This window comes from Sphaeramia orbicularis, chromosome 19 (assembly GCF_902148855.1).
Source record: "Sphaeramia orbicularis chromosome 19, fSphaOr1.1, whole genome shotgun sequence".
Classification (NCBI taxonomy): domain Eukaryota; kingdom Metazoa; phylum Chordata; class Actinopteri; order Kurtiformes; family Apogonidae; genus Sphaeramia; species Sphaeramia orbicularis.
The window spans coordinates 24,574,913-24,593,816 of NC_043975.1; the positions used below are offsets into that span (position 1 = coordinate 24,574,913).

The 18,904-nt window shown below is 36.9% G+C and overlaps 1 protein-coding gene across 2 annotated transcripts in view; it reads right to left on the reverse strand.

Annotated features, from left to right (window-relative positions):
• arhgap27 (Rho GTPase activating protein 27) overlaps positions 1-18,904 on the reverse strand; it is a 31,235-nt gene that overhangs the window by 1,273 nt on the left and 11,058 nt on the right. The window contains exons 1-16 of one of the 2 annotated variants that reach the window (XM_030121597.1): positions 16,307-16,619; positions 12,926-13,399; positions 11,372-11,614; positions 10,538-10,618; positions 9,466-9,588; positions 8,890-8,976; positions 5,945-6,012; positions 5,724-5,811; positions 5,230-5,331; positions 4,791-4,889; positions 3,976-4,081; positions 3,692-3,829; positions 1,974-2,072; positions 846-923; positions 267-398; positions 59-164 (exon numbers count right to left, since the gene is read on the reverse strand). In XM_030121597.1, coding sequence (XP_029977457.1) covers positions 59-164; positions 267-398; positions 846-923; positions 1,974-2,072; positions 3,692-3,829; positions 3,976-4,081; positions 4,791-4,889; positions 5,230-5,331; positions 5,724-5,811; positions 5,945-6,012; positions 8,890-8,976; positions 9,466-9,588; positions 10,538-10,618; positions 11,372-11,614; positions 12,926-13,399; positions 16,307-16,381 — 2,099 coding nt within the window. In that variant the 5' untranslated portion in view covers positions 16,382-16,619. Of the gene's footprint in view, positions 1-58; positions 165-266; positions 399-845; positions 924-1,973; positions 2,073-3,691; positions 3,830-3,975; positions 4,082-4,790; positions 4,890-5,229; positions 5,332-5,723; positions 5,812-5,944; positions 6,013-8,889; positions 8,977-9,465; positions 9,589-10,537; positions 10,619-11,371; positions 11,615-12,925; positions 13,400-16,306; positions 16,620-18,904 lie in introns of those variants that run through there. The other variant, XM_030121596.1, reaches the window with a different exon arrangement.

The window sequence follows — 18,904 nt, forward strand, 5'->3', positions numbered from 1 at the left end:
CTTTAACATCAACGTGACAAATAATAGTAAAAGTAAAGAGAATGAAGTGGTGTCATACTTGCGTAAATGTCCAAATAGGAGTTTCATTGTATCATGGTTTGGTTGAGGAAGAGTTTTGACCAGGTTACAAATGTAAGATAATTTTATGTTGTAATCAGGCGTTCCTTGAATAAGAACACATAGATAAATTACTCATAGATAGTAAATAAATAATGACAAAAAAGAGTCTGTTTGGGATGAAGAATGTTGACTAAAAATGTGCTTACTGATAGCTTCAATGAATTTATTAAAGTGGCTGAATGGGAAAAGTGGCTCTGGAAGTTCTCTGAAAAACAGCTTCAACGCTCCAGTGATGACATGAACATCCTCCCACTGGCCATCCTCCAGGTCCAGTTCCTCTGTTCAGACATTACAAGTACACAGTTAAGCACAGCAGAGGGCGCTGCTGTTTACAGTATCATGCCTCAGCAAAGCCATCCATAGACTTTGGAACCTATTTGACAAAGGGACCCATTGTTAACTGAAATAGTTTCATAAACATTAAGCATTAAAAAAGAGAAGTGAGACAAAAATCCAGGCACTCACTTGGTTGTAAAAATTAGAAATTGTAAAAAGCCTTTATTTCATGAGGACATGTGGATTAATTCTTTGGGGCTAGAGTTAAAAACACACCAACGCATGTCAGCATGAGCCATATTCAGGGTGTTCTGAAGTGAGTGCTTGGATTTTTGTCTTTTTTCTATTGTTCATGCCCTCTCCATGAGCACCTCTGGTTTGTCTAGTACCAGTAGCTCCTTGTGAAATTGTTTTTTTGTCTTTTACAAAAGAGAAGTGCTGGACTTTACCGTGGTCGGCCTTGAAGCGTAGTTTCTGAATAACAGCGAGGTTTCCACTAACTCTGTAGAGTCCATCAATGTCTAAACCTGTAAATTAAACATCAAAGGAAATATGTTTCAGTATTAGTGATGCTGAATATGACAAAATACTCTATACTGTATAAAGACAGAAAAATGTCTATCATTTCTTATTATGCTCTGATGTTTCATTCTCTTTATAGAGGTATGTTTTTATGATTTAGATGATGCTTTACATTCTTCAAAGCAAAAATGAGGGAAGAGTTTTTCTCCTTGTTATCCTTTCATTTAGGTGAATTAGCTCAGGTAAAATGCATGGTTTTTTTTATCTTTTCATGGTCATCAGATGTGACCCATTTGGATGCTCAGAGGCTCCGTAGTGCACATAGACACACTGTCATCTTCTACTACATTGATTCACCAGTAAAACCCATAGAGTTTGATCAGTGACAGTGGATGGAGAGACTTGGTTTATGTTCAGTTTTGCTGAAAAAGTCACTTTTTCTTCAGTTTTCTCTGGATTTTGGATATAATAGCCCTCAACTTTAATCTGAGCTTTTATGAACATCTACATGATCAGTAAATCAAATACAGGAAAAATACTTCATTAACACTGAAAAAAATGCAATATAGGGATGATAATACTACAATAAATGGGGATAAATCACTTTAGAAAGGAAAAATTCATTTGGGAACTGCCACAAAAGTAGCACTGGGTCTTTATGGGTTAAACCTAAATATATTTTTTACAATATTTATTATTTAGTACATATTTTTTCATAACTTAGTGATTAAAAGTGTTTTCAATTTTCCTTTAAATATTTTACACATGAAAAATATATTTATATTTTTACACAATTTTTGCATTAGCTGAAAATATGAACAAAAGTTTTAAAAAACAGAAGAAAAATAATCAAATGTGATTTAGTGTATGATTAAAAATACAGAGATGAGTATTTAAAATGACATGATCTTGGCTTTTCATTTACAGTAAATGGTCTATGTTGTGATGTTTATTGTTACCTGGATATTAAATGACATATCAGGATATGAGACTTTGGTCAGATCACACAGCCTTATTCAGTATGATTCAGAATACATAGAAATGACACGGTTCACCTCTCTTTTCTACTGCTCTGATACATTTCTCCACAAAACTAGGAACGGAACTCCTCTCTTGTGCACACAGCGTGGCCAGATGGCAACCAAACACATTATCTGCAAGGAGATAAAACATTATTAAGGTTAATAGTATTCATAATAGAAGTATAAAATGGATATAGACACTTTCCACAACAGTTTTATATAAACAGTAATGTAATTTGGTAAGCAATAGAGCGAAAATAGAGGCAGTTTTTAACTTGTATATAAAAAGTGATATTAATGCCAATAACTTGGTTTCTGTGCCAACTTGGGTAGTAACTACAATATGGATTAAATATTTACAACCAAAATGCATTACAACATTTAAAGTATATCATAAAATGAGAAACAAAGAACAGGTTTATGAATGTAAATTAACAAAAAAAATATACCTTTGTAGAAAATATACACATTTAAATCATACATTGATGATCTAGTGTAATAGAAACTTCCACACAGTTAAATGTTTAAACTTTAGTGATCATTGTCAGTGTTGCCTGAAAGAGTGCGTCTATTTCAGTTAGTTTATTATTCAAATCAACTGCGGTGGAGATGAGTGCTATAAAAAGCCATAAAAATGTGTAATGACTGCTAACAGTACTATGAATTATGTTGCATTTGTGCCTTGAATCTGGACATATTTACAAAATACGTTGGTAATGATGTGCTGGTCAATCACAACTATGTATTTTTTACATTTGAGTACTTTTGCTTTGTGTATTTCCAGTGTTTCAGGATTTTCTTCTCATTTTAGGACACAGATTGATACAAAATTAAACTTGCAGAGAGCTTCAGGTGTGTCTTTAATAATAAGAGGCTCACACACAAAGACATCTTAAACAACCACAAACATTCCTTGTATTTGTCTCTCTGGCATTTTGCATAAAAACACAGTTTATTAAATCATGAAAGTACATTGAAGCTCTTAATGTGAGTCGTCCAAGTCTGAAACATGTTTGATTAATGACTGGATTTTAAAATAATATTGTACAGGTGTCACTGAACATATGAGGGATCTTGTAGAAAGATTAGAGCTGATATTATGTTTGGAATTCATAGCTGGCTGCAGCATCAAACAGTGAATCTCCGAACTCCAAAAGAGGCTGTGGGCATTTCAGGTGCAGCACAGCAGTGAGAAAATGAGCATAAAACAAGTCAGCATCTGACTGTTAATGTTAATGTGTTTAGCAGCTGTTACACAAGTTTATAAGATTAGTTTTTGTAATTAAGCAGCCTTTTTATTTTTAAATACCTGACAATCTGAGATAAATCACAGAACCCATTTGATCCAAACATGCCTGAATGAATATTTTGCTCTTGATATCACTGAATATTACTTCAATATAAGTCATACCACAGAAACAACAAAAAAAAAACAAAACTAAAAACTAAAAAAGACTTGGAGAAAAAAACGACAGAGTAAGTGAGGAGTGAGTGTGTGCATAATTAACACCAGCTTTCTGCAGATGTTAATTGCACCTACCAACTCCATGTAGCAATTTGAGTTGGTCTGGTTTTTTTGGGGGGTTTTTTGCATGGGGGCGAATATTCCCTAATTTAAATCCATGCAAATGACACAGATGTGCTATGATATTATTTACACCATTTGTGACTGTTTGTGATTTCCACACTTTCCACATTTTTGTTTCATTTGCGCTGGTTTAGTGTCCACAAAAGATCAAATCTGTCAATACCTCTGATGTAGCCCTTGTCCTTGACAGACTGAAGGGTAGGTCGTTTCAAGAGGAACTTCATCAGCTTGGTCCGAACCCTCTTCTGATCTGCGTCTCCAGCAGAACTACTTGAATGAGTAACACCGGGCTTGGAGGAGCCTGGAGACAATGATTAAGTTCTTATATTTCTTATGATGTAATCATAGCTCCCAGTTGGCCTGCATATATAAATCTGGGTCAAAATCAATGGCACAGTTAAAACACAGAAACGTGGAGGAAAGGAAAATGTAGGTCGTTCATTTTACCTCTCCTCTTGTCGATGTTGCTTCCAAACTTATCATCTTTTTCTGTGTTGGCAATCTTCTCATAGAGGTCATTGTCCTCCTCCTCTGAATGATGGTCCTGGTACTCCTGACACCAATGGACAAGGACAGGCAGAGAAAAGACTTTACAGTACTAGCCAATATTACATAATGGGCTGCATACACGAACCACTCATGAACAGATTTGTTTTTAAAAGCCACGTTAAAGAGTATTTGTAGAATTCCACATTTCCCTCATGCTTGGAATTTTTCTCTTCAGTTATGAGAAAACTTCACCGGTGGTTCAGACCCACTGCACAAGTGAGTTAGAGTCTGCTCTTAACTTAGCTTGAATGAATGTAGAGTCATTCTTTTAACCATATTATCATCAGAACAGTTTTTCAAAGATCTAAGGGAATGGATTTATACTTTAATATGATTCAGGTGTATTTTGAAGAAAAATAAAGAAATACTCCTTTACTATATTATCATCATGATGGATTCATTCATTTCATTATCTTTTACAGGTATATTTTTGCCATAGTACATAAGCGTGCGCATCTAATGACAAGTTATTAATATCTGTGATCTTATAATCACATTTTCTGATCATTTCAGATCATCAAACCCCAACTTGCACTTCTTTATTAGCTACTTTTTCATTTGTTGACTTAAGACAACATTTTTGTGACTTAAAGCTTCAAAGTAGGAGTTTCAAGAATTAACTATGCTAATTTACACTTCTCATAAACACATATGAACCCAAATGAAAATAGAAATTTGAGAATACACACATGAATCTGGTAGAAAACACTTACAAGTTGCCGAATGGTGTCCATTAAGACTTTGTGCCAGTCACTGATAATGCTTTCGGTGTCATACTGTATCAGAAACTCCACACCATTCTTCCCTTTTAACTAAAAGAAGAAAACATAATGCAAAAGAACAAATAATGAAATTTAGCTTGGAATAAATTCAAATACAGCAATATCCATTTGTCATAAACCATTAAAATCTTTCCTTCCAGTCAATCCATGTCATTTATATGGGGCCAGTAGTTTATAGACATTGAGTCTGTCAATAAATGGTAGCCAGTCATTATTAAAAGTAATAAAAATAACATTATAACCCCAGTTAAAATTGTCAATAATTCACCAGCTGTAACCTGGCAATCTAAACATTAAAAAACCTTAACTGATTTGTGCAGCTACGAATAATAGCCAATATATTGGATGATTTTGTCAATAAATAAGTCACCTCTAAAACATTCTTTTTGCTGGACTTATCCTTCGATGCCCAGTTAATGGTTGCTCCTCTCAGGTCCACCTGGATCTCTGGAACAATCTGATTGGTCTTGTTCTGCAGAGAGAAAATACTGCATTTTATCAAACTGACGGCACTGCATTCCAAGAAACAAGCAGCCTTAAACAAAAGCGTAGACTGTCCCTGTCAGCCCATGACCTGAGGGTTAGACTGTTCTGTCAATGCACAGAACTGATACAACAACCTGCAGCTGAATTTTGCAGAGTTCCTACAGGTGTGAAAGATAATACCAAAGTGTTGATTCTATTCCACAGCTTTCAGGAAATGTCAGTACCATCAAAAATAGTCATCAGAAGTTACCAGTTACTACATAACCATACAACGTAGAGTTTAGTTCTCAGCTTTCACAGTTTATTAACACAGGATGGGTGTTTTTTGTCTTTAAATACAGACAGGTGAGTCCTTTCATGAAGACATGTACATCATACCGATGCCCCTGTTGCTTGAGATTTTGGGTCTTTGTGAAATGTCAGCACACCCCCGTGGAGAACCGTCCATGTCTGAGCCCAATTTTTCCTGCAATGGAAATAATCATCACTAACAATACTAAATAACGCTTCAGGTAAAGTGTCACAATACTCCAAACACACCCACTTTCACAAATGTGGACAAAAGAATGTCACGCTTGCAAAAATTCAAAGAGGCTTACCTTACTTTTTTGCCGTTTTCAGACACTTTCGTTTTGTTGAGAATTCCCGCTTTTTCTAAATTCTGCACCTGTAAACATCACAGATTACAACATTAAAACACTAACTCTAAGGTTTGTAGATGAAATTAAGTTTCATAATGATATGATTGACATACAAATCTGATTGTAGACAACAAAGTAATGCGCATAATTTATTTTGAACAACTCTTACAGTAAATACAAACATTTCAAATACATTAGATGAATCTTAAAATACCTATTTTAATACAGTAACTTAAAGCATCTTGAAATATTTGCCTAAGCTACACAACACAGTGAGTACATGCAGCAATCTTCCTGTTTGTGTGACCTGTTGGTGACCTAAGTGCTATGATGATTTTACTATGTGTCATACTAATACTATTTGATGTATTACGTATGTATGATTTTTTTATGATTTGTCTATACTAATTATATGTGTTTTTGGCTACATATAAGAAGTGAAGGTTAGCTGCTTGATCAGTCCTTAAAGACCTGAATAGCCCCAAAAGCATTTACTGATCTAAAATATTTAATGAATTTTGAACCATCATTCTTATCAATAAATGTAAATAATTTGGGTAAAATGAAGTTTCTCAGCCTTTTCGACATCATCAGATATGACCCATTTGGACGTTCAGAGGTTCCATAGTAAACGTGGAAATACCGTCTTCTGCTGCGACATTTATTCAACAGTAAAACCCATATAGTTTAACAACAATGGTTGCAGATGTTTGTTTTTATGTTCAGTGATGTTCAGTTGTTTTTATGATTTTTTTTGAATTATTAAGTCACTTTTTCTTCAGTTTTCTATATTTTGATGAATTAAGCTTTGAATTTACTCCAGGCTTTTATGAACATCTACATAATCAGTAATTAAATACAGGAAAATATCTCATTTTCTCTGAAAAATGCGAAATGCAAAGGAAAATATTATAATAAATGGTGGTAAATCACTTAGGAAAGGTTAAACTCACATGATGTAATTTTTTAAATAATTAAATATTTATTATTATTATTATTATTATTATTATTATTAATATTATTATTATTATTATTATTATTATTATTATTCCACTCACGTTATATAATTCTAATGAAATAGTCACAAGGAAGCATTCATATTAAAATTACTACAGGGGCTACTTACATAAAACCAAATGATGTGAAAGCATAAAATGATGGATTTCCCTGAATTTGAACATTGTTGGATATGACATAATGAAATTTCACAAGTCAGTGAAGCACATGACATGGTGTATTGAGTTTTGACATGTTAAGGGTCAATTTGTTCCATGTGATTTGATGAAATTTGAAAGGGTTTACATTTTAAAATTAACCTACAATTATTTACATATATACAGTAGCCTTCATCATCTTTACAAATGTAAGATTTGTGGTTTTCATCAATTTTTGGGACGTATTTGCAGAAATGTCAATGTTGTGTTACTATAAAAATAAATAAACTTAAATTCTCAGTAATACATCGTATCAACTAGTTTTACATAATCTTCTATTTGAATGACTGAGTAGTAAACAAATGCTATGGATTAGTATTTTTCTGAATATTTAAATGAATTTGGAGACTTGTGTCCTTTCCTCAAGTGTGCAATGGCAATAAAGAATTTTCACTTCCATTTATTCTATTCATGAACACCATTCTAGAAACAGTTTTGTCAAAACTGATTAATGAAACAATGTGAGAGACAATAATACCACAGAGGACCACTGAAGGACCACTGCAGATTCTAAATTTGTAACAATTCTAGTTTTTTTTTTTAGGTATGTGCAGGAACAATTAGGACTGACCTGCATATCATAGTTTATTAACGTAACTAAAAAAAATCCCCTCTTAGATTTGACTAAACAAATAGGCAAAATCATTCTATTGAGTAATTAGTGCTGTGAGTGATGTGTTTCAGCTGCAACAAGTTCTTTAACCCTAACTAATGCAGTGAGTAGCCCCTCATTTCCTACAAAAGAGCATAAAGATTAGACTGTTTCAATGGAAATAGGTCATGTGGTTTGATGAGTACAGATTGACCCTGTTCCAGAGTGAAAAGAGACGTGGATAAAGTGATTACCCATCATGCCTTGTGCCTATAGTACTAGCCTGTCGGGGCAGTGTTATGATCCGAGGGTGTTTAGTTGGTTAGGTCTCAGTTCAGAAATGTTATGGGCCCAAAAAATGATAGAAGTAAATGTTGTGACTTAACAAAGCAATGCCACAGTGAATATGGTCTGTAATCAAGGCTAAAGGTGTTCAAGACTTTTTTAGGCAGGCTGTGTAGTTGTGGTTATGTCTCACATAATCAGTTATATTTAGTACAGTCACAAGCATTTCCGTTTCATTCATTTATTGGTGACTAGACAAGCTCATTAATTAATTTTGTGATATGTCAACAAGATTAAGAAATAAATAAAATATTCACGCCGTCTGCTGTGTGTTCTATGTCATTATGTAACTGATAAGACTTGTTTATCAGGCCAGGATTGTCCCCACGGGAATTCCTAAAGTAATTTATTAGCACACACAGAGGACATGTGGTTCAAATGATCCCTAGGTTTGATAGTGATGATGAAACATGTTGGTTCAGGTGGAACATATGGTCTTTGAGTGACTTAAAACTGCACCTTTTGCCCATCATAGATAGATGCTGCTATCTATAGACCGAGCTCAGGTGAGCACCCAAAATAACAACCCACATTATAGCGCAGCCACCTTGAGGTCAGATAATAGGGGTTTCTCCAGGGTCTAAACCCAAAAGCCTTGAGAGAGAAAGAAACAGAGCACCATTCAGACACCAGGCAGGTCACAGCACTGCAAGGCTGACTCTACACAGAACTTTGAAATAGAGGTATCATTTTTTTTTTTTTTCCCCCTCAGGTTCAGCAGAGTCAGCAGACTCGACCAGCAGGGCACTCACATTATGTTGCGTCTCCGGAGAGTTTCCTGTACTGGAGCTGTCGCTGCTGTAGTCTGACGTATTTCTTCTGTGAGTTGGGACAAATCTCTGAAAAAAACAGCATGAGATTTCACTATTTACAATTCACAGTCATTTTTGAAGACTCATGAATATAAAACAGCGTGTCAGTCAATGGAAGGAGTGATTTTTTTCAATAATGTTGGCACAAACCCTTGGCAACTTTAGCCAAATAAATGACACATGCAAATAAGCCTTGCCCTTGAGCACAAATTTGAACTGCTAACTGCCCCAGCATGCATGAGACATTTTGTATTCAGTAACTCTCAAGTGTTTATGTACAAATTGTAGCTCTTTCACACACTGCTCCCTCTCCAGGCTATATTGTAAATAAAAAAGCACTGATGTCAATTTGACTTGCTAAATAGGGGTTAAAGACACAGGAGCGTCAGTGGTGATACAGGGACATGACTCTTACTAAAACCCAGACTGGAGCCTTCTGTTTGAGCCACACCCTACACGTAAGCTACTGTGATGCAGCATGTATGTGCAGGTCTGAATGTAATATTGGGCTTATACCGCTTCCTCCTGGGCTGCACTGAACTGGGTAGGTCCCATGGTGTGCCTCCAGTTCTTAAAGACGGATACATTCTCCCCCTCAATGCCATTCTCCACCCTGGGCTGGCCATGAGCTACAGGAGCCTAAAAGGGTCAAAACATAATAGAGTAAGTACTATTTAATTGAAAACACTTGAAACCTAAGGCTGACATATCATGGCAAAAGAGTATAGGTCCAATAATCAACCCCTGGAGAACTCCCATGGATTGTATATGATTAGTAGACAGACAACCTGTGGTTTATTAGTTTATTACTTGGTTTGAAGTGATCATATTTGGTCAAAATAGGTGGAGCCGCTAGAGAGCAAGGGGTTAGAGCTGTCATGATGGTCATGGATGAGATAATGCCAAATGTTAGCTTATTGATTCAGTGTAATGGTAAACTTCAGGATGCATTGCTTAACAAAGTCATTTTATGGCCTTAGTGGGATAATGAATAAAGCATAACTATAGTGAGGTGGTGTGTCAGGAAAAAAAACATATGTTTCATGAAATAAACCAAAGGTTTGAAAGTTTAACTCAGCAGATGACCTGTCAATCAAAGCCAACCTCAGTAGTTATGAAACAGAGCAATAATTTAAAGATGAAACACTGAATCACTTCTTAGAGCTTCTGAACCAGGAGCCATGAATCAGGAATGACTCCTGGAAAAAAAGTCCAATGTATATCTATGGAAGCCAGGGCCTTTTGGATCCACCCCCCGTAGCCATCAGCTGTTTCACAACTTTAAGGTTCTTCAACATTGGCTTCATATTTGAGCTGAGGTTCTTGCACCTTATGAACTCCACATAAGAGAAGTTCAAGGGAGATTCAGGGTACAATTTGCAGACCTATTTAGCTGATGTGGCTCTATATGGACAGGTTTAACATCACCAATAATAACCATGTACATGAACACACTGTTGTTTCAATGTACGAAGGCTGAAATGTGATGAATTAATGGACCACGATTTAAATATTTGATTGAAACACTACACAACCTACAAAAAAAGGAACCTCTGGTGTAGCTTAATAAGAGCTGAAAGAACATCACCTCTGGCAGGTTCCACTGGGACTTTGAGCCATCTCTTAGATAGTAGTAGGTCTGCCCTCGATCATCCACCGACTTTATCCACTGTTACATAAAAAACATTTTTAAATGATGATTTCAAGTTATAGATGTTTCCAAAACATTACATCAAGATTTTTGTATATAAAACTTGTTGATTTGAATGAAGACATACACATAACATTGAAAACTCATCTTTAGTACAGTCTGATGATACTTTAGACATTCATATGCACACAGTATATGGGGGATAAATAGTTAAATATAACAGTGTTACATGATAAAATCATAAAATAAATGTAATCGTAATCAGTTCCAGTTACTCAAATATGTGTGAAATTAAATAAAGTTACAAATCAATCAAGTGTTACAGATTATAAAGTGGTTACATCTGCATACATTTTGTTAAAAGTATAAAAAAATTATATTAATAACTAAATTTTTACAATATTGCAGTTAGAGATTGTAGCTTATGATCAACATGAACAGAGCATTTATAAAAGGGTGACAATAATCATTGTTGTTTCCAATGTTTGCACTGTCTTATCTAAATATATGTTGTGTGTAGGAAATTTCTGCTTCATTGCTTTGTTCATACATTTGTTAGAAAAGTAATCAAATGTAGTAAGGTATGTTACATATCAGATTTTAGCAGATTAAGTATAACCTGTTATAGTTCTGAAGTAACATTTAACTCAAAACAGCTGGGTTCTGTCAAAACTGTGCTGTTGTTTCACATAAACTGGTGCATTACTTATCTCTTATGGTAAAATGTTCCCTGTTTGATCCCTGTATTGCACTCTTAAGCCTTGGACATACTTGCTCTGGGGAGTGTTCACTGGTGAACACCCAGGTCCCATTGGGTTCCACAGTGAGGTTCCAACCAGCTGGGGTACTGCGGTCCAGATTGGCCCTGGGGATGATGGTCCGGGTCACATGGCTGAGGGTGTACTCCTTAGGGAGGGTTGGAGGAGGCCCAGTGGCAAGTGGTTCATCATAGGCGTCTGGCTGATCTGCAGCTGGGTAATCCTCTGGGGGATAGTCCTCCTCAGGAAGAGGGGGCTGGTGATGGACATCCAAGATATATTATCAATTCATTTGTGGTTAATGTTTTGTTTTTCATGCCCTCATTTGTCATATTGTACAAATCATTTACAATACATAAAAATGCTGCTATCACCAGAACGAGTTTGATCTGGTTACAATCACATATGAACTGTGCACAAATGTTAACAGCTTATGGTGCTTCTAAATTATCTAGGAAAAGAAACAGCCCCAGCAATTATGTTCCTTCAGTCCTCTTGTCTTGTCTCATATTTATAACTGTTTGGGCATGTCTCAATCCCCTGATTGTCATGTAGAAGTTTTCATATCTGACAGAGTATCAGCTGAATTGTTCCCTCTGTGACCCTGAAGCTGGGCACTAAATGTAACATGTTCCTCTTCTGATCTTTCCTCTAAAACAATAATAAAAGATAGCTTGAGGTCATGGGAGCTGCTGTTTGAATGATAGAGCTGTAAGTGATATTACACACACAAAAGCAACTACATCTTTGTTTAAATGTGAACACGATGAGAAAACTTTCACGTAGTGTAAGTTTTATAATATAGACAATGTTAAGATATTTTAATACTTTAATGTAACATTATGTTATGTAATCTTATTTATTTTATTTTTAATGGCTAGAAATTATGCTGTTTATAGATGTGACATGGACATAACGACTGATGGGACAGTGTCGGACTGAGTCAGATAAAGTTGGTGGAAACACTTGGTTGGCTGGTGTTGTGTCCTGTCATAGAATATCTGCTACAGCTCAACACTGGCTTCTCCATGACTTTGATGAATAACTCAGAGCATTTCCATGACCTAAAATGTTATTTCTGTCCCTTTAATGTTGTTTCTCCAGAACAACTACAGTCATAAAGGAACAGTGAGGAAGTCTACCTCATTGTTTTGTGTTGCAAAAATTTAATTTACATAACTTATATAATATTTTCTGAAACAATTTGAATAAAACATGGAAATGGAAGTTATCTGACTTCCCCAAACATATTCATCAGACTCCTATCCACTGAGATACTTAAAATTTCCATGATATTTCAGAATCCCCCATGACCAAAGATAACCAATGTGTTCCTTCTAATTCAAAATTGAGGACAAAATGTGTCACTTTTTTTAAGGCTTGGAACATTGGTGGGGATATTCTGCACTGGTGCTAGAGGCTTTCTTTAAGAAAACGTGTCCTGTCTGCTATGTAGGTGCAAGGGATTTAATTCCATTAAAAGCAGACTGTATTTACAGCTTTCCCTTGGGTGCAGCTAAAACAGGCGACAGAGAGTATCTAAGTGGAGCAGCCAGGCTGTCCTTACCGGCCCGTCCTCATGAAACCTGTGCACACTCATAGGCTCCATCAGAGGGGGATACGGGCTCAGCTGCTCTGGAGGCTCCCAAGACGTTTCTCCAGACATCGGGTTGTAAAAGTATGGGCGACCACTGGTCTCATCCACTAGTTGCTCCCAGTCTGAGGTCCACGTAGGGGGGGATGCAGTGGACGGAGACAAGGGAGGAGACTGGGGGGACGTTGGGGAACAAAGCTCCTCTGGAGGCTGCAGCTCAGGGTCTGTAGGGGAGTCTAGAAAGGGGCTGTCCCAGGTGGTACGCCCCGTGGCGGGGTGATAGTAGTACTCCTGTCCACTTTCCTGGTCAACGTGCACTTCCCATCCCTCTGGGTTGAGGTAGGAAGGTGAATAGGAAGATGGAGCTGAAGGGGGAGACTCAGAGATGCTTTTGCGAAGTTGCGCTACATTGACGTATACAGCTGACTGGAGACTTTCATTTTCCACCTATGGAAAGACCAAAGAGTGACAAACAGTGAGATATAAAACCTCAAACACATTCCCAGGTTGGCAGGTTCCTTTTATTGTTCTGTGAGTTGAGCAGTAGGTGCAGCGTGGGTGATGTGCAGAGTTTGAAAAGGTTTGGTACTTGGTAAACTGACACTTGTCAGCAACATACAACCCACTGCCTTCAGTATAGCTCTCAGTAAGTCAGCCTTCCGCATCACACTGAACACAGGAAGCAGCCTACAACAAAAAAAAACCAAAACAAATGCACACCACAGACATGTTCCTCCCTCTGAAAAAGCCATTACTCTATTGAATTTAGATCTCATTTAATTAATAATGCTAATTAATAAGAGTTTAATACCACACTTTAGCTCTTAAAACTTCTAAATTGGCTGCCTTTTTAAGATGGATTGAGCAAAATAATCAAGAGGCCAGATTTGGACTTGGAGACAGTTGAAGAATACAGAGCAGCTGAACATGAATAGATTTACTCTTTTATATGTACTACAGCTCTTACTCCACTTTCGATAAGGCTGATAGCACACACATTTATTTATTGCATTATTTATATTTGGGTTAACATGACTGTCCAAAACCCTAAACAGCTGCTGCCAGCCAAAAGCATCTACTGATTTGAAATGTTTAGTAACTTCTAAACTACTAATCCTATCAATATATTGAAATAATTCAGGTAAAATGTATTTCCTCAGTTTTCAGCAGCATCACATGTATCTTTTGTAGATGTTCAGAGGCTCCACAGTGAACATGGAAACACTGTCACCTTCTGCAACACTGAATATGATCATGTAGTTTGACAAATGACGGTTGTTGTAGATGCTGAAAGTGTCACTTTTTGTTCAGTTTTCTCTGTTTCTATATAACCTTTGAATTTATTCTGAGCTTTCATTAACATCTACAGATTTCCACTGAAAAATGCTAAATTGAAGGGACAATATGACAATAATTCATAATAAATCACTAAGGAAAAGTTAATTATAGAGGAAAAAGCCATCTATAATTTACCACAACAATAGTTCTAAGTCTTTAAGGGTTCAATTGTGTTTGTCAATAAACTTGGATACATGATTGGTTTTTAACTGTGTAACAACTGTGCTTGATTTTCAATCTGGATTTATTTTTTCTTTGAGATTTTTTCTTAACTACAGATAAAAAAATATTTACATCTACACATAAATGTAGCATTGGTGGTGTAATCCAGTCTTCACATCCAAAGTTTATACCTGCCGACCTCATACAATAACATGCTTACATTTAAGCCGTGTTTGTCTAAAACAGCCAGTATTAGTGGCAGTTCATAAACTACCACACTGAGGGCAGAATATGACAACAAGCCTTCATATGTCTAAAAATAGAATAACCAACCACTACCATAACCATTATCTTTGTTTTTTCAGCCCCATAGAACTGCAACTGACAAGTGTATTTTCAGTGGCAGCCATTTTCCTTTTCCTGTCACGTTACTTTCATGAAAAGTCCCAACACATGCTTCAACTTGCAGCATGACAGGAACACAACATGCAAATGCACAAATTCAATGTAACTTATTTGTTTAAAGGACACCAATGTGAGTGAAACTGGTTGTAATGAAGGCCTGTTTCTGTCCTCAATGTTCCTGGAACTGTGATGCAGTATTCTGGGTGTCATAGCCGGACATGAACTGACCCCAAAACATCACAATTAAAAACAGTGCCATTTTTCATCAAGTTCTTACCTTAGTTTCACTGACACAATTATTCCTCTCCATGAGACCCCTGGGATTTACCACCCTGCTGAGCTTCTTGTGCTTTATGTCAAAAGATACAAGGACGACTGTCTCTTCAAAACCCACACCCTTTCTCTGGTGTCTCAGCTACTGACACTGTCTATTTTTATCAGGACCTGAGATGTTTATATGTGTATCTGTGCTACATTTGTTCATCACAGAGTTTAACATGCAGTCATACAAGAGGCATGTTAGTGACAGCAAGTTTAGGCAATGGCTGCATGTTGCAGAGGATAAAAACCTGAACACACTCTATATAAATCAAGCTAAATCAAATGGGTCACTTCTTATCTGTTAATTTCCACTTTGCTAACTTTGCTTCATTATTGATCCCAACAGAACCATGAGCCAGTCAATATGGATAACCAGACAACTGACCCCGAAACAGATCAATTCTGTACAACAAACTACTACAGAGGAACAAAGAGAGGAAATGAAATAGCTGCATCATTGATCCTTGTAATGGCTATGTTGGAACAACCCTATATTTATACCAACTACATGCAATACATTGAAAATTCGCAACAGCAGATGCTAAAATGTGAAGCTGTGTCAGATTGTTATTTGGTGAAAATGGTTTCTACATATACGTATAGCAGCCAGCAAATACAAAGGTCATATTCCCAAAAGTGAAACAAAAAGAAGTAAAGCCACATTTACTGGAGAGTTGCAGTTTAGTCATTCCCACAGACCCTAACATTACCCTTCTGCTTTTAAGTCACTCGTCTTAAAGACAACTCAGTGACACCAAGTACACTCAAGGCTTTCTGACGAACTCCTAGCTGCGTTCAAAAGAAAAACATATTCTGCTGAATTAGAGTAAAATGATGCATATTTTGAGTCATATGCTCACACTGTTTAGAATGTAAAAACTGATTAAAAGCACTCTTTACACTTAAGAGCTAGAAGTGTAAAACTGGTGTGGATATTTTTACAAACAGCTGCACCATCTGCTCACTACAGAGCCACCTATTGCAATACAGGAAAAGAAACAAGTGCAGAGGTGCCATTCGCAGAGCAGGAAACAGAACCGTTATCAAAACAATACAGGCTGACCACAGGGGACTATAAAATGAAACTGTAGCAATAAATACAACTTCTCTAATTGGGGGTTCACTTACCTGAGGAACCACCGGCAAAGTCAAGCCCTTCTTGGGCCGATGATTTGTCCAAACCCTGGAGTACATGTCCACCATGTTTATATCGTTTTGTTTACTGGTGCCATATATCCAAATCAACAATGGACGCTGAATTGTGCCACTCAAGTGCCCGACCACATTCGATCAACTTTTGATGACAGAGTAACACATACAGTACATGAACACGCCCTCACACACACATCCTCCGCTTGCAGCAGCTGTTGCAGCCCAGATAGAAAGGAGAACTGTGAGCTCTGTTACAATAGCAGCAGGAAGGGACTCAGTGAGATGTGTGTGTGTGTGCGTGTGTGTGTGCATAAACTCCTGTCCACAGGATAAGAGGGTAGAGGGTAACTGTCTGTGTCTGCGCAGACAATGAAAACAAGACAGAACAAGGTTAGAGAGAGGGAGAAGCACAGCATTTTCAGGTCAGTTCAGCCTACTTCCTGCTTGTGCATCTTAATGATTAACAATAAAAAAAACAAGCATGTGACAGACCAAAAACTAAAAGACATTACTTTATTTCTAACATAGAGAAATTAAAGTCACGTAGCAGAAGTGACGTAAATGACCTACATGTGCAGCTCTTTTCAGAAATGTACAGTATTCAGTCATATACTAGTAGGGCATGTCAACAGTGTAAAAAAGGAAGCAATAATTTCCGACAGTGATTTGGAAAACTTGTTTTTTAAAGTCTACACTAATGACACATTCTGTTATTTGAGCGGCAGAGTCCATGTGGGTGAATAGTTAAAACAGGAAGTCTACTTTTAGGGCCAATTGTTCAATCAACACTTCCCTCTACGCATGACAGAATCAGCCAGTTTGTAGCTCAGAGGACATTCAACTGCAGATATTTTAGTACATGCTTTATGGTTGACCTAAAATGAGGCTGCCTAGAGACTGTTTATATTACTTAATCTCTCTACTTATCGATGGCTTTCTAAATCTCAGTGTGAAACCTAGCACAGGTGTATCAGTACTTCCTGGAACATCCCAACCAGTTTTCCAAGAGGGATAATGATAATTTGCTATCCAAATATTCCAGGAAAATCCTTGAAATAAGTCAATGTCAAGTCTGCTTTTTACACTTGTATATCTTTTAGCTTGTTTGACTTCAAACTGCATTGAAAACAGAACTTTTTTTGACCATCTTTCCGAGCAGGATTCGGGTTGAAATCCTCAGACTTAAAGCAGTCAACTCTCTGCCCTCAGCAATGCATGAAGCAGCAATCTGCTTGATTACTTAACCACATTAGCACTCATCCAATCAAACAATGGGGTTCCAAATTGGGGCCCAAATCACGCCACAAAGCACACAGTCGAGCTATTGAACAAATCTGGCTCCACCCCCCGCTCTTACATCACGCTCCTCGCGGCCCAGAATCCAGTATAACTCCAGTAAAGCTTAACGTGAAGTCCATCAGCGTTAGGGCTTTTCATATCCTTATCTTAGCTCTACAAGCATCGCTGCCAACTCTTATCCATAAAATGTGCTGATATTGCTTATTCATGACAGATTTCGCCCACTTTGAGAGTGAAGATGAATTGTTTTCTAGGTAGGAGGGGAAATCATTTTAAGTACCAGCTGCTGAACTGTTTGTATTACAACATACCCTGAGATGAAACAGAAACCCAAATCTTCTGCAAATAAACCACCTTGACTTTTATTTCAAGGCGCAAACTAATGTCAACACACATACACACCCAATGCTATAAATACATATTCTAGACTTCAGCTTTTATTTAGGCTCAGAAACCTTCTGTTCTGCATCAATAACCACAACCAAAACATCAACTGCATTTAAGTTAGTGAATAACAGGATTAATGCAATCAAACACGTCATTACAGCATTCCAAAAACATTGTCCAAATGCTAATGAAACAAAGACATTCCCTCATGTCTGACTCATTTGATTCAGATAACACTTCGAACTTCCTGAAAACTTTCTATGCATTACTGGATATATGAGATTGCTACTGTAGTGTGTCTTTTGCATTTACTACAGTTGATCCATAAAAAACAAAAGTAAATGGGGAAAAAAAAACAACTTGCTATTTTCTCCTGTGTCGCTCAGCAGACTGGGGATAATTAGAAAGCTTGAGTTACAGTACATGCACCTGTTTTTATACCTCAGGTGTTGTGTCGAGCTGAAGCGTACAGCAAGTCCTGGTCTAACGAGACATGCTCACACGACCTGTTGGAGCAGTTTTTAGGCATCTGATTTTGTCTGTTTCACGAAGCAGCAGCTGTTTTTGCACTTCTGCACGGTGATGTCAGAAAATACAGTTTAAAGAAGTTCCCACGCTGATTTTCAGAAATCAGTTTAGATTAAATGCACAGAGATTTAACGTGTTAAAGAAGGACAAAGAGAGTTATCTTTACTTTAGGTGGCCAGCGATCATTGCATGTATTATTGGGACCCTGAACTATCATGATCTTCTGTGATAAATACATGTCTGAAAAGCAGTGGTGGAATGTAAAGTGCAGACATGAGGCATTTGTACTTTACTATTTCCATTTTTGTTATTTTATACTTCCTCTCAACTGAAATTCAGAGCCACACTACATTTTTACTT